The sequence below is a fragment of the Solea solea genome, chromosome 3 (assembly GCF_958295425.1).
Source record: "Solea solea chromosome 3, fSolSol10.1, whole genome shotgun sequence".
NCBI classification, from domain to species: domain Eukaryota; kingdom Metazoa; phylum Chordata; class Actinopteri; order Pleuronectiformes; family Soleidae; genus Solea; species Solea solea.
In genome coordinates, this window is record NC_081136.1 from 33,734,169 (window position 1) to 33,749,854 (window position 15,686).

The 15,686-nt window shown below is 41.9% G+C and overlaps 1 protein-coding gene across 2 annotated transcripts in view; it reads left to right on the forward strand.

Moving 5' to 3' along the window:
- snd1 (staphylococcal nuclease and tudor domain containing 1) overlaps positions 1-15,686 on the forward strand; it is a 167,813-nt gene that overhangs the window by 27,561 nt on the left and 124,566 nt on the right. Inside the window, exons 11-14 of one of the 2 annotated variants that reach the window (XM_058625515.1) lie at positions 224-325; positions 10,492-10,592; positions 12,373-12,483; positions 14,233-14,305. In XM_058625515.1, coding sequence (XP_058481498.1) covers positions 224-325; positions 10,492-10,592; positions 12,373-12,483; positions 14,233-14,305 — 387 coding nt within the window. Of the gene's footprint in view, positions 1-220; positions 326-10,491; positions 10,593-12,372; positions 12,484-14,232; positions 14,306-15,686 lie in introns of both variants that reach the window. The other variant, XM_058625514.1, reaches the window with a different exon arrangement.

The following is a 15,686-nucleotide window of genomic DNA, read 5'->3' on the forward strand; positions in this document are numbered from 1 at the left end:
CCGAGTCCAGATGGACTTTATGTATTGGTCTGTGTTTACGCACTGTGTGTGTGTGTGTGTGTGTGTGTGAGGTCTGTATCTGTAGCAGATGTGTTAAGCCATGCAACATGAATAACTTTCCCCATTTTTTTTTTTTCCTCTTTCTCTCAATTTTGTCTTCTCCCTCCTCACATCTCCTCCACCTGATCCATCCCCCCTTCACGCTCCCTCTGCTTTCTAGCAGGAGAAGAACAAGGACAAAGACAAACGTTTCCGTCCGATCTACGACATCCCCTACATGTTCGAGGCCCGCGAGTTCCTCAGGAAGAAACTTATTGGTAAAAAGGTAAGAACTGGTGATGTTAAAATGTGAATAAACGTGATTGCCAATAATCCACTTTGAATTAAACAATATCTCTAAGCAAGATTCCTGACCCCAGTGGCTCTACATGCACTCCAATACCCTTTTTCCTTTCTCACCACTAGCCAAACACACATTTGTAAAGCACTTAGCGAGAGATATGTGTCTGTCCCTCTCTGTGTGAATACCAAATGCTCTCGATAGATGCCCCGGGGCTCAGTATTGGCCCGAACGCACCCTTTAAACAAGCAGTGTTGATTTCCCCCTCTTGAGTCTATTGATCTACTGGGTCTGTACACCTAGGGGGTGGTGGGGGGGCGCACTCTATGATTTATACACATGTGACCCAGCTGAACCCAGTGCTGAACTAGAGATCACTTGAGAGACAAACCACGACTGGAACATCTGTCTTTTTTGTGTTTCATTTGAATAGATTCACTATAAAATGATTGACTTTGTAATAGCGAGAGAAGGAAGGAGAAACACTTGAACTCACTTAAATTAAGCACAAAGTACAACTGTTAAAAGTGAGAACTCATTTGTTAACCCCCCCCCCCCCCTGTCAAGTGTTAAACATTTTCTGTCGTACCAAGTTCTCAGCTCTTTGAGTAAGTACAATAAAGTCAATGAGGAAATCACGCAGCCATTGTTATCAGTGCTGTTGCACGCAGAGAGAAGGCAGCTGTTGCTCATGAACCCACCCAGAGCTTTTGACTGTTAAACTCTGTCTTGTGAATGATGGTTTTCCAAATCACAAACTGCAACACTTTTCAGATAGAGAGGGACACCATGATGGGACTATGCTGGAAAAGATTGGTGTCTTACAGACTCCCCGAAAATGCTGTTGACAGGCAGGATTGATTGATTGAAAATTTCTCAAAATAGGGGCATTTACACGTAATCATTCAGACAAAATGACCTGAGATAGTCAGACTTTATCTCATAAATACAATGATGTTTTGCAGCCGACTTACAAATATCAGATTTTGGAGCTAAGGCCAACACAAATCGATGCTTGACATGTCTTTCAAAATCTTCTTCGTCGCTGTTGTGCTGCGATTTGTACCGAGCCGAAACGCAGGCTTCCCGGCTTCCAAACCACAATAGCCAGATAACGCATAGAACAAACATTACCGTGTCACACGCTTCCATAAGTGTTCAATGTTTAAAAAAAGAAACAACATTGCAGCACAGCACAGCACAGCGAACACAAAAACATGCGCACACTCGAAGCCAAAAAGCCAACAGAGTTTCTTTTGGCATTCAATTCAGGAGTGAGATTCATATCCCCGTCCCGGCTTCTCATAACAGCCATTTGAATCATCCTCATTAACGTTTTTTTAATGACGGAAAATTCCACCGAAAGCTGGCTTTTGATGAGTGAAGCAAGCATAATGATTCTGATGTTTATTTGTGCTGCTTGTGTTTTGGGATCACGGATGTGTGTGTGTGACGGGGAAAATGGAAGACGATAGGTGTTCTCCAAAAAATTCTGGAGAAAAATAGGCCAGTCGCAGGACGACAGCACGCCTATGTTGCTCACTTTGTTTTAATTTGTTTAGAATTGTCTCGTGGCATTAAATTTAATGGTTTGTGTCTGCAGTGTGGACACAGGCATTTAGATTAAGCCATAAAGTCATAGTACATATTAATTATTTGGCCATTTAGAGCATGAAACAAGTGCTTATACATGAAATCAGGCTTCTGTGGTAAAAAGCTGTTGGCTGTGATCAGGCATTAGAGCATACTAATTATATATTTATTGTGATTTCAACCTATCAACTCCATGCACTGCCTTTTCATGTTTTATGCACAAGAGTCGACAGCACTTGGATCAGTCTGTCACCCCCCCTTTTTTTTTTTTATTCAGAGATGATTTCTTGTTATTGCTTGCTCAGACTCTAGGGTGTTTCAGTCAGAAGACAACTCAGCTAAAAATGTTCCTGTGCCTCTCTGAGCCTCGGGCAAATTGCGTTGTGTAGTGTTTATCTGAGAGGAAAGTATGCACGATTGTCTTTGTGTCAAAAGGAGTCGGTGTCTAAAGTGTGATAATGCGTCATTGGCCTCGTGCACACTCTGCATCAAAATGCATCATGGATGATCCATAGACTTAATATAAATATGGACATCGTCTTCTGGTTGCAAAACAAACTGAAGATCAAAGACGTCTTCTGTTCCACTCGACCAGTGTCACACTGGTGTTCACTTGCATGTGCCGAGCTTTAGCATCTATTTTTCTCTAAATGTGTTCTATTAATTAAGACATAGAAGTCGCGATTGAGACCATTAACTCCCCAAAGATAATGTTTATGTAGTGAGAAATAGGCTCATTTTCCCATAGACTGGAGTTCTTTTTGCAGCCAGTGCAGTCGCCCCCTGATGGTCTCTCTGCTTGTCTAATCCCACTACACTACTCGGGCTTCACTTTTCAGACCTGAAGTGCATTTGTTACATGCAGTCTTTGTGATGATCCAGTCGCATGAGAACTGTTCTCAGTGCAGGTTATAGAGATTTGATGACTGAGGCTGGAGTTGGAGGGGGTGGTCTTCAGCGAGCAATTTGTTCAAATGCAAATGAAACCCTGGCTACAAACGATTGCAAAGAAACATTAACACTTAACGCTGCATTGTCCCTGACTGATCTGATTACAAGTGGGCAGCTCCAAGTACATCCGTTCACACCTTTTTCTGAATGCATCACCACATGCGTCTCAAGTGACCACTTGTGATCAGATCTCACTTCTGCGCTTTGTGTGCAGTTAAAGACAGCTCATTTGATGTTTCTGTTGTCCGTTGTATGGATTTGTGTAGCCTCTGAGCAAATCTATGTGTATTAGTCTTTATTAATATTGTGACAAATGGCTAGGAATACATTTATGTATAGGCAACTTTGATGTGTCCAAACATTTTTGGGTTCATTATAAACCTGTAGCAGTTCAGAGGACACCGTCGGAGCAGGCAGACCTTGGGTTTGTTCCGGGAAGCATTTTCGTTCACACAGCTAAATGAACGTGGCCGTATGTATCCCTGGATATTATTGAATGTGATGATTGGGACTTTCCACATGTAATTGAATCACCAAAGGCCGTGTAAGCCAAGTCTGAAAAAAGGCCACTATATCACTTATATTTCCTTAGATCTGGCCTCGTACATCACTTCTCTATCATTAAGATAAGCCTATAAATACGGCGTACTCCACTGTATTCCTTTACATTTGATTAGTATTGAAGTTGATTCTCCCAAGTGTGTGCTTGTAGGCTCTTTGTAGTGAGTTAGGTTTGAGTGGAGAGCTCTTTCCCATTTGCCAGCAGTAAAAACCGCCTCACTCTGCAAAATCAATAACGGAAGAGCTCCGGAACGTTGCTTCCCTCCCTTTCCTTTATTGTTGCTAAGACACAAGGCTAAATCTCTGAATTAAAGCCTCTGTCACAGTGTATCATCTTTTTTTCTTTCAATAATTGCAGTGCACAGCCCTCAAAACTGCACTTTTCAAATGCAACCGGCTGCCTTGACAACAGGAAGGAATGGCTTTGGGAAAAAAATAAGAGTCGTAGAGATCACAGGTGAATGTTTATTCGCAAGCACAATATTGGCGCTCAAGGTTTTCATTTTAATCAGCGTTACCTTGGCTCTGAAGACATGAATCTACAATTTCAGGTTCTATGTTGAATAAAAAGTGTCATGTTATCACAGTACAGGTGAAATATTTTCATCGATACTCCTTTTCACTCCCTCTCGGACACAAACGGGAGGGCATGTATTGACATGGTCATATTTCCTGATCACCTTAGCCTGACCTTAACCATTACAACTAATTGTGTAACCTTAACCCTGCCTCCAACCCATTTGGATTGCATATGAACCCACAAATTAATTTCCTCTCCATTTTTTACTTTTTTTTCCCCCTTCCAATTCCACACCCTGACTCCCCCCCCCCACCCCGCCCTGTCTATGAACCTTAATGAAGCCCAGAGGCCCATATGTAATGGAGAGAGGAAATCTAAATCTGTGCCTGCACCTGCTTATCACTGAACTGCTCCGATGATAGAAAGACAAGTACAGTAACGTGTGATGAAAAAGCAGAGATTTTCCCTCTTCACAGATTATATATATATATATATATATATATATATATATATATATATATATATATATATATATGAGAGAAAATGGTGGTTGAGGACCAACCAAACACCTGGCATGCTAGAGGCTGGCTTAACATCATGACGGCAGTAAAGCGATGTCTAGTATGAAATTAGATTTTCGAACAACACTTTTCGCGAATCAAAGAGCACTTTTTAAAAGCAACAAAAATATCGATTTAATCATTCAAAAATATCTTATTTTACTGTTTGAAAATACACTTGTTCTTTGCGCTCCCTGGTTTGTTCTTTGCGCTCCCTCGTTTGTTTTTTGTGCTCCCTGGTTTGTTTTTTCTTTGTAGGATTTCTTTGTAGGATTTCTTTGTAGGATTGAGATTGAGATGCAGTCTGGCATTAGTGAAGTTAGTGAATTTCTTTAATTTCAGATGACCCTGGTCACCAAACAGTTCTTTTTATTCTGTGCCCTTTTAGATCTTCTCAACATACCTGACACTGATGAGATGAACACCTTTGGCACTGTCATTGATATTAAAGGTCAACACATTTTCAATATTGAGTGATGCAGAGGAAGTTTGATACCTAGCCCTATCCATGTATCATGCTGCATTTACTTCTGGTTTCACCATAATCAAACACTGTTTTAATAGTAATTAATTTTTGAAACTGTTATCTAACAAGTGGTTATTTAAACCTATTTCAGAGAGAAATCCGTAACCTATTTATTCCTAGAAATGAGTTCAGTTTAACCTACTTGGTGTCATCCTGTCTTTTAACACTAAACTCTAGAGACAGATTTGGAGCAGTAAGAATTAGAAGACTGACTGTGTTCCCCGAAATTCTGCTCCAGACAAGTCCTCTTTTATCTTTTTTTTTTTTGTGTGCTTCTTTTATCTCCAACATAAAACAAGACAAATATCTTATTACACCACTGGAGTAATTGCGGCTTAACTTGGTGGTGGATATAAAAGGAAACGTCTGATGTGGGTCTGCCATGGAGGAAAAAGAGGAAGAGAACTTTGAGTCACATGCAGAGATGTAACTTCAGACTGATCGTCGTATCACAACAAGTGTATTTTCCGCGTCAGCTCGCCTTCCCGGAGCTATTCTTTCTGTTCAGGCCCAAGGTTGAGTTATCAGATTGACCTACAGGTATTCCCCTTGACAACATACCCATTCAAAGACTCAGAGACGAGCTGATTTTCCTCTGACTAAACTTTCCAGGACGTGACTGAGCATAAATCATGAATTGCAGTGTGCTGAGCTGAAAGCTCATAGCCTCTCTGCCACTGCTCTGCTTTAGGAGACTAAAGCTACATTTAGCCGTAGCAGTAGACCCCACCTTTTCCTAATATCTGTAAGGAGAGCAAGGTTCTTTTGATCTTTTATAAAACACATCTTATCACCATATTCAAAGGATTGCCTTTCTTCACTTTTTTTTGGCCAGCAGTGCTGTGAGGCAGGAAGGAATTGAGGCAGTACCTGGTCTAATCTTTTTAAAGATGATTGTACATCTTCGAATCATGAAAGAAATAGTGTCCTGGTCATATTGGCAACTCCAGCAACAATATTTCCTTGATGTATTTTTTTTTGACGAATAAGAATGCAGATAGTCCATTATTCTTTACAACAGAAGTTGTATTGTATTGTTTGTTTTTGGTATACATTTGCATTTAGAGGAGCTGCTTAACATAGATGCTATAAAAACATGGATGTAGTCTTTCTGCTGCAAAACAAAACTCCCACCTTGAAACCTTGTGATTTGCTATTTGACCGGAGCCATGGCACTCTGTAACCGCAAAATAAAATGTTGCCTGCGACCAGGCACATATTGTACAGAACTAGCTGTGAATCACACTGGTGTCCACTCATATGTGCCACGCTTTAACCTCTTCTCCTCTAAATGGGATCATTAATCAGTTGAGAAGTAGGCTTGATTTCCCTTTGAGTTCCACTCTGATGGAGTCCACTGCTACTTCCATCCTACTTCACTTTTAAACTGGAAAGAGAAAGTCAATTTTTGATGTCAGTCTATGGCTTCTTCACTATATTTGTGTAATATATTCTACCTTTAAGGGTAGGCTAAATATGCACTGAGGCATTTTGACTTTTCTCCTCTCTCGCGGTCATTCTACCTCTGTCAATCTGCCTCCTTCTCTCTCTCCCGCATATATACAGTGTGTATATATATATGTCCCCACCCTCATTGAAATGACAGTGCATGCATGGCGGCATAATCCCAAAAAGCTTGATTTGGCTAACTTTATAAGTAGTGCTTCTTGTGTGCCTGGGTCTCAGCCTCAGCAGAAAAAAAGTCCAATGGAAATGTTGCATTAAGCCACTTATCAGGGTTGAGCACATTCGGATAATCCTGCGTGCTCAAAGTGGCTCTTGTTATGCAGCTGCTTGTGTTGTACTGTTAGAACTGGATTCTTTTGGCGTGTGTGCGCGCGTGTGCATCCACTGTGAATACCGCGTGTGCACGGTGGTATTTAAATGTGGTGTGAATTTGTGAGACTTGAGGTGTGTGCATTCAAGCAGACACTGAAAATGTGTGTGGACCTAAGCATCGCCGAGGCCACATGGTTTAGGATCTAGGGAGGCTCCCTCTTCCTCCTCCCCCCTCCCTTCGCCTCGACACTGCTGTCCCAGCATAAGTTTTCTTCCTTCCAGCACAGCGCTCGTCAATAAATGATAGCCGGCTGCGATTACAGCCAGCTAAAACACAGCAACAAATTAAGCACCTCACAAATCACACACCCAAATTTGGCTTGTGATGATTGGCTAATCTCCCATGGTGCAGTGTGAGACTGCTGCAACACCTGTGTGTGTGAAAGATCCACTTTCACCGACTCATTAAAACAATCTCATTAAAACAAACCGCGATCATGTACAATTTTACTGGGAACGAGAGGATTTCATGATTATTGCCAATTTTCTATAATTGCATCAGTCAATTATAACTTTAATAATTCAGTCAAAAGCTACTTTATTCTATTCTATTCTATTCTATTCTATTCTATTCTATACATTTACAGTTTGTTCTCAAATTCTGCCACCAAGATATTAAAACTTAATTTTTTCATCCACAAAATTGATTACTATTTTTATGTTATATAAAAATAACGTTTATATGTTATTAGAAGAAGAAGTAAAAAAAAACCATCTGCATCATATATTGCCATTTGCTGCATTGATTTCTAAAGGATGGCACTGGCACATTCACTGCTTCTCATTCACTTTGAATGGTGTAAGTGTTGCTGAACTGCAGTCATTTAGATTTACATTTAAGCATTTAGCAGAAACTTTTATCCAAAGCGACTTACAAAAGAGGAATAACCTTCGTAGAAGAAGTCTTGGAAAGAACTCCTCTAGATAGGAACAGTGGACTGACAGTGTGTATGAGTGCCGAGGTGGATCCATGTGCAGAAGTAGATGGGGTAGTGGTAGTAAGTGCTAGGACAGAAGATGCTCTTGGAAGAGCTGGGTTTTCAAGAGCTTCTGTTCTGGTAGCGCTCGGTAGGTGGTTCCACCAGCTGACAATCCTAGTTTCTTTGTTTTGCTGCTGTCGCATGAGACGGATTGAAAAATTTTCAACTTTCCAAGTGTTGCATTAGCATTAGCCAATCAGTGCTAGCCAATCAAATCATGTGAAATGTTCTACTCACACTACACGGCTCTAGGACAAGGCTGTTCTCCCTGGTACAGGTGTTTCTTGTGCACCCAACAATGGCGTATATAACCTCACCATCATTTCAGCAACATGAGCAACATGAGCAACTCTTGCCACGTAGTTGGACTTGACAGATGCTGCTCTGCTAACCTCCGACAGCTATTGTACCTCCAGCACCAAGTGTCGAACCCACCCACAGTCAGGCATGAAAACATGTACATTTGAATCCAGTGGAAGAGTTTTTAATGGGCTCTTGAATTAAAATGTAATTGGGTTATAGCTGGATGAGTAAGATGAAAAGGTGCAGTTGACATGTAAGTCTGAGCAAACCCTAAAACTTCCAACAATTGATCAGAATGAGCAGAATTTCTTACTCTGAAAAATCACTCATGCTGTGTCCATGCTGGGTCGTGATTACTGTTGGTCACAATACAGCATGGAAGCAGAAGTGGTTTGTGACAGCGTTTGCCAGTTAACTACACCAAAAATAAAATTAATTTTTTTTAGCAAGGAGGGGGTTTGTCACGGTGTCTGTGCACATGCACACAACTGTCGCACATGGAGAAACGCCAATAGATTCAATAAAATATGCAAATTCAATTATTTTGGAAGCTTAAACCAAACCTTCTCATATTTGTATGATCAGTATAGCAAAGGCATTTTCTTTTTTTGTCTTCCTCTTGTCCTGCTGTCCTTGTCCTTATCACTCCCCCCCACTTTCTAATCCATCCACTGCCTCTTCCCCCTCATCTCACTCTCCTCTGGGGGTTCTTATAGATAGCTTTGCCTTATCAGGAGATCTGTTAGATGGCCCATGGAGAATGGGCTTGGAAGTCCTCTAATCTAACTGCTTGGTCAAAGTTTATAATCTGTCATCACCCCGCTTAATGGGGAACTACTGGCGGTTTCCAGCTCTATATTTTTTGCTTATGCGTTTAAATCTCCTCAATAACTTTTTTTTTTTGTTGGTTTTCTGTTTTTCCAATTTCGTTTAGCGCTCAAAATCCTGATACGCATTCCGTATTCAGTTTTTCAACGCTTGGGTCGTCTTCCATCCATTACCTGTATTTGGCTATGCACGGCCATTGAACATAAAAGGCAACCAAGAAGAATGCAAACTGCTTTTTCCTGATTCAGAGGCCTTCACTTTTCAATAAAGCTGAACGGAGATAAACCTCTGTTTTGTTTGTGCCACTTGAAAATGGGCTTTGAGGGCTTTGGCGCGGAGGCTGAGATATAGTAATAATTCCCCTTGCGACGAAGAGGTTATTTTCATAATTAGAAAGTTAATGGATTCTAGTCAAGTGAAAATATTGTTTCAACAAGTATGTAAAGATAAAAACAAATTGTAGATATCCCTGCACAACCAAACATCTACTTTAACATTTAATGTCGTAAGCTGAGCAGTGCAGAGAACTATGGCCACCTCAGCTAACGCCGCCATGTTCTCACTCTTGACCATCTAATAATGACAAGTCGTCCTGGTCGGCATCCTTTTCACGTCCTGTCCATGTTTTGTCCACTTGACTTGTCTTTCTGCTGTGATGAAGAGATCACCTCCATCACCCTTGTCTGACACCGTTGACACAAGCTGCTGATAGTGTTCACAGGTGTAAGTGCATCCCTGCTGTTAGCGCTGTCTTCATGATGTGGGCTCTGCATCGTGATGATACGCCCCCTCGTGCCACACACACACACTATAAATGGTATAATTTCTACTGTCTATTGATGTCCTCTGCTCCCTTTCTCCATCACGGCTGCGATGTTTACATATGCAAACAATCAAAAAAAAACCTGATAAAGGCAGAGTGAGTTTGTGACCATCTCTCAGCAGATTTGCAGCGTCCTTCATTTATTCCCATTCTGACAGTCACATACTCCACACACAACAATCTGCTGTTTCAACAGACGCCCATCTTCATTGTCTCTCTCATCTCTCCCTCCCTCTCTTGTCTGTCTCTCTGTTTTTGTAGTAAAGTGGTCAGACATTTCATTATATTACGATAAGCAAAAAAAAAAATCCACACGTCAACTTCATCGACTACGCGTGTGATTAGACCCCTCGCTGCAGCTCCACACAGTCGGCTGTTTCCTCCTTTATAGTACAAACCTCATGATGCCCCTTCCCCTCATTGTTTGTGTGTTTGGTGTTAATACACTTGATATAAGATTTGTCTGTTGTACCCGATGTGATTCACACACTGGAGGTGACCTTGAGAACTGGGGCGCACACACACAGCTACACACGCACCATTTCACAGAAGACGCACAAAAACACTCCCTGCACTAATTATCCCCACAAGTGCTGTTGCCTTCATTTCACCCTCAGCCCTCTCGGCGTATTTTTTTGACCCCTTGTCTGCTCTTTTGCCACTTCAGGTCAACGTGACTGTGGACTACATCAGAGCAGCTACCGGCCCAGGAGAAGGAACCCCGGCCTTCTCAGAACGCACCTGCGCTACAGTCACAATTGGTGGCATGTAAGTAACAAACCCCCGAATCGTCCAGATTTGTCTTTTCTAATTTTTTTTTTCCTTCCTATTGTTGATACAATTTCACTTTTAACACACGTCTCACGGTAATTGAATGTATATGATTTATACACCTGTACACCTTTACGGCCACAAGCCTCTGTTTGAAGTAAGCAAGATGGATTATACAATCTGTAATTTGCCGACATAAGAGCCTTCACTAAGCTATTTTGTTACAAAAGCTTTTTTCTTCTGTGAAACTTTAAGACGAGACAGTAGTCATTTGTAAACGCTTAGAAGTTGTAATCTCCTCATGAATCACAAAGTAACCTGAAATGGCTTGTCGTATTTTAATTTTCCCGAGAAAGGGTGGTCGGAGTGCGGGCAATTATTTTCTATCTTCAAAACACGGCTTGAAAGGAATCTTTTGTTTAAACGTGTGTTTTGCATAGATCCGAACATTAAGCTATTTAGGGGCTCAGTTGTACTCGGTGCCGGATAATGAAGCATTAATGACTTCAGCTGAACCTTCAGAGGGAGAGAAAATGAAGGGTAACAAATTACACTCATCAACTGATTTCTCTTCACGTTCACACATGGAATCATGGATCCCTGTTTGTTAGCAGACTGGCTCTGTTACATCCGGGAAGGATGTCGCCCATCACAATCTGAGCTTCCGTTTGAGTCTTCGCGATAGACAATTTGGCCGGTGCCATGTTGAGTTTTTGCAACTGGAAGTTGAAGTGTCGCCTGCAACCAAGCTCCTATTGTACAACATGGCCCTAAATAATGGGCTTATTGTGCCCTCACAGGAAGATGCACAAGAATCGAACCGAACAATTCCGAACTATAGATCAGTTGAAAAGACTCAACAATCCCGAAAACGTGTGTTCATCTCCAACATTTAGCAAATAAAATGTCTAAAATCTCATCATTTAACAGAGGAGTCTGGTGTATTTAGCGACAGAACTGCAAACTTTTTTCGCGGCTCGGGTCAGGTGGTTGTGTGATTCTCGTCTCAACATCACCATTCCATTTTGATCCACCAGGTCATGTGACCACCCAATCTCGGCTAACTACACCACAGATGACAGATTGCAGAGGACGGGGCAGTGTGGTCAGTCGAGGGGATGTCTTTGACCCTCAATGACCTTGGCTTATGTCGCATTGCACTCATCATTTTTGTCCTTCTGCTATGGGACTTGGTGTTTATCCCAGTTGTATGCATTTGAGGAAATGTGCTTTGCTTGAGACTTTGCGTGTGCTTACTGAAGTTATACAACCATGCTATAGTAAAAGCGGGGGGTGGGGTTAGGTGAAGAGATTTTTGTATTTTATTTAAAAAGTGATGTTCAATAAAACATTTTATCGGTGTCACTGTGTCAGTTACCATTGCATGGGGACAGATAAAATGCTTTTAGTGACATGAGCTTATTTCTGGAGAGTTTTTCTTCTGCTCTCCTACATGAACTTTAACACCAAGCACTGGCCACAAAGTGCTGTATTAGGTACAATAATACACCACTGTTCTGCCCTCGATCCTCTCCTCTGTACCTCGGCATTGAAAAAGAGGTTAGTCAAGTGTGCAAAATCAACATTTATGTAACCTCTGTTCCTTAGCACATCCACCTTTGGGATTTGTTCTGCCCTTTTTTTCCTTTTTTTTGTGCCAAGCTCAGTTAGAATTCTCATTCCAGGCTAAAGGGTTTTGCTTGTTTCTGTTATTATCATTATTATTAATAAGGTAATCTCTGTCTCTCTCTCTCTCTCTCTCTCTCTCTTGATGCAGTAACATCGCAGAGGCTCTGGTCAGTAAAGGTCTGGCAACAGTCATCAGGTACAGACAGGATGATGACCAACGCTCCTCCCACTACGACGAGCTGCTTGCCGCAGAAGCTCGGTAAGAGAACTCGCTTTACACGATCACACTTTGCAGCGCTCTTTTTGCATGAACCTGCACAGCTGCTGCACACTTGATTTCGTAGTTCATTTTTTTATTTGCTTCAATTGAAACCAAATTCATAATTAAAAACTGGGTAGGAGCACTTCCTGGAGTTGTAATAGGTTTGTAAGTGTTGTTTGGATGTGAAACACAGAGAAAACAAGTCAAAGAACAACTCCAAGGCACTCTCTCATGTTCAGCTGTTAAAACACATATGTACCAAAGTGTTTCGGCCATATGCCTTCAAAGTGAATTTCCCTAATCTCTCACTCGCTAACATCCATGCGTTTTTTTTTTTTTTTTAACGACTTAAAGAATTTTTTTTTCTTGGAAAGTGAAAGGGAATTGAATCTGACCTTGAGGTTTTTTTCCATAGGGCTTTTACATTTGCTATTGAATTCAACGCGACATAAACGAAGCCTCTTAGCCCTTTTAAGCTGTTACAGCACATTTTCCACAGGAAACGTGTCCTTGCTGTCACATTCTCTAATTTATGCATTGGTGTTTTTTTTTTTTTTTAAACCATACATCCCTGGACTCAAACACACGCATACTCATACACACAACTTCCCAGCTGCTGGATGCTAAATCAGAAGCTCTCTTTACACAGACCCTATGAATATAATTACATGGAGAAGCAGTGGAGAGATTTACTATGTGCTTTATTACTCTGCCATAGATTAAGATCTGCTGGCTATAGGTAGAGCAGATGCAGTCACTGCCTTTTTTTTTTTTTCAAGACCAACTTTCTCTCCCCTCTCTTGCTCGTGCAGTGTCACTGCTCGCCCGTCCTCCTTTCCTGTTCTCTCCCACCTCCTGATTTCTTTCCTCCTTTGCACATTTTGTCCTTATTTCTCCACGACGGCCGTTTTTCAGTTTCGTCCTTCTTTGGCCTTGCTCTTCAGTGTTTCTCTTCTACCACCCCCCCGCCCCCCCCCCCCGTCCCCCCGTCCCCCTGTCCCTTGTGGGGTCTTATTAGAGTTGATGAGAGGTTTGTGTCTATAGCCATGCTTTTATTTTTAGTTCCCACTGCACAAGACCAATGGCCCGCAGCTTTCAAGGTACCGCCTCTGGAGTATTAAATGCATGCGCGCGCACACACACACACACACACACACACACACACACACACACACACACACACACACACACACACACACACACACACACACACACACACACACATATATATACATGCTTTCATAAATGTACATACTATCTTGGAAGCAATGGGGTGTGCTTCCAAGTGACCCAGAGGTGGCGTGATTCCAGTCAGCAGCTGCAGCTACTGTGGTCATTTTCATCTCATTTGGCCCTTGAGGCTTTTTACAGCGGTGATCACCAGCACTAGTCATCATCGCTAAACCCCGAGCTGGCTTTAAAGAAGCAACCCATGTCTTTATACGTCTCCACATCCCTCCTAACAATGCTTTGTCTCTCAGTGTAATCTCTCTCCCACTGTTTTCACTATTCATCTCAGGCCTATAGATTATCTATGGCTTCCAGTTGAGCCAATATGGCAGCCTGGTGTAAATTTACGGTCCAAAGTTACAATTGCTCCCACTTTAATAACTGCAGTAGTTACTCAAAGAGCTCTCGTTTCTCTAGGTCCGTTAAGCCTCAAGCTGTGTGCCTTCTCAATTTATTATAATGGTGATTGAGCCATGTTGGTGATGTGTGTTGTTTTGCTTTTTATTTCGACTGTAGAGCCATCAAAAACGGGAAAGGCCTGCACAGCAAAAAGGAGGTTCCCATCCACAGAGTGGCTGATATCTCTGGGGTACGTATCTTTTTTTTATGCACGTATACACCGAATATGTTTTGCCTTTTTTCCATTGCGTGTAATAACAGGGTAAACAAACTTTCATTATATGCACTGGTGTAATCGTGGACTCATCCACATGCAACCTCATGACTCTCGATGCGTCAGTCTCTCCCGATGCCCAACGGCGACTGACCTGTGCTATCAACCACAGTAAATCTCAAACGACCATCTATAATCCTCGAGTCCCTTCCCCATTCCCTGATCTTCGCAGCCGGTTTCCTCATCTTAGAGAAACTGAGCGGCCTCTAAAAATAATCAGCACCATTAATAAAACCATCAGTGGCGCTTGGTCCTAGCTTGTTTACGTGTGCCCAGGGGCTTGATGGAGGCATCATTCAGCTAATGAAGCCTGATTGGGAGAGCTCACTAAATGAACATTAGTGCAGGGAACCCATAAAATCTACGAGTAACGAGTAATGAGAGATTGGCGCACATTGTTTTTTTTAACATGCTTTTGTTTGTGTGGCCGTAACAGGAATCTGGGACGTTTGATTTCCTTGATGTGTTTTCTTAATTTCCGTTCAGCCCACACTCACCGTTCTCCTTGAAAACCCTAAAGCTCGTCTGCATCACCTCATACAAAACCATCGTGATACGAGTTCACACCGCTCTGATTAAGGCGATCACCTCACGCACACTTTCTCAGCACAGTAGTGTTTTAAATCTTGCTTTGCTCGGTGACGACGCTGGCACAGGAACCGCTATGACAGAGGCACGGCGGGAGCACAATTAATCAGACTTAATTTATAGCCACTTTTAAGACAAAGTAATCTAGCTCAAAGTGCTCCGCAGGATAAAACAACACACACACACACACACACACACACACAGAGACACACACCAGGACATTGCACTAGTAAAGAAAAATAGCTTGCTACAGGTTGAAGTACGGCTCACGGAAACTTTCACAAGTGGTTTGTTCTGCTGAAAAATGTTCAGCACTGGGAAAGGATAAAGTCTAATTGCAACTAGTGTGAGTGTGAGATTACCTAGGCGTATACCATGTAACTTTAACTTTAGCTTTAATGATGTGAAAGCCTTTTTATTTCCAGCGTTATTTCCCTTTACCACTTTGGTGGTTTTTCTCTACGTACATCGTTGAGTGCAGTCCTCCACTGTGTCACAGTGTACTCCTACACCCAGGTGCTGTCTTTGACTGGCCGTTTTTTTTTACATTGTGTTCATCCACTCGATGGTGTACTGCCAACGACTCAAAATTGAACTTCAGAAACATTTGCACCTCATTGTCTCTCTCACTTGAGCTCTCTTGTCGTACTCGTGTCCTCTAGAGAGACATTTGGTTAAATTAGTCAGCCTCTTTTTTGTTGTACCTCTC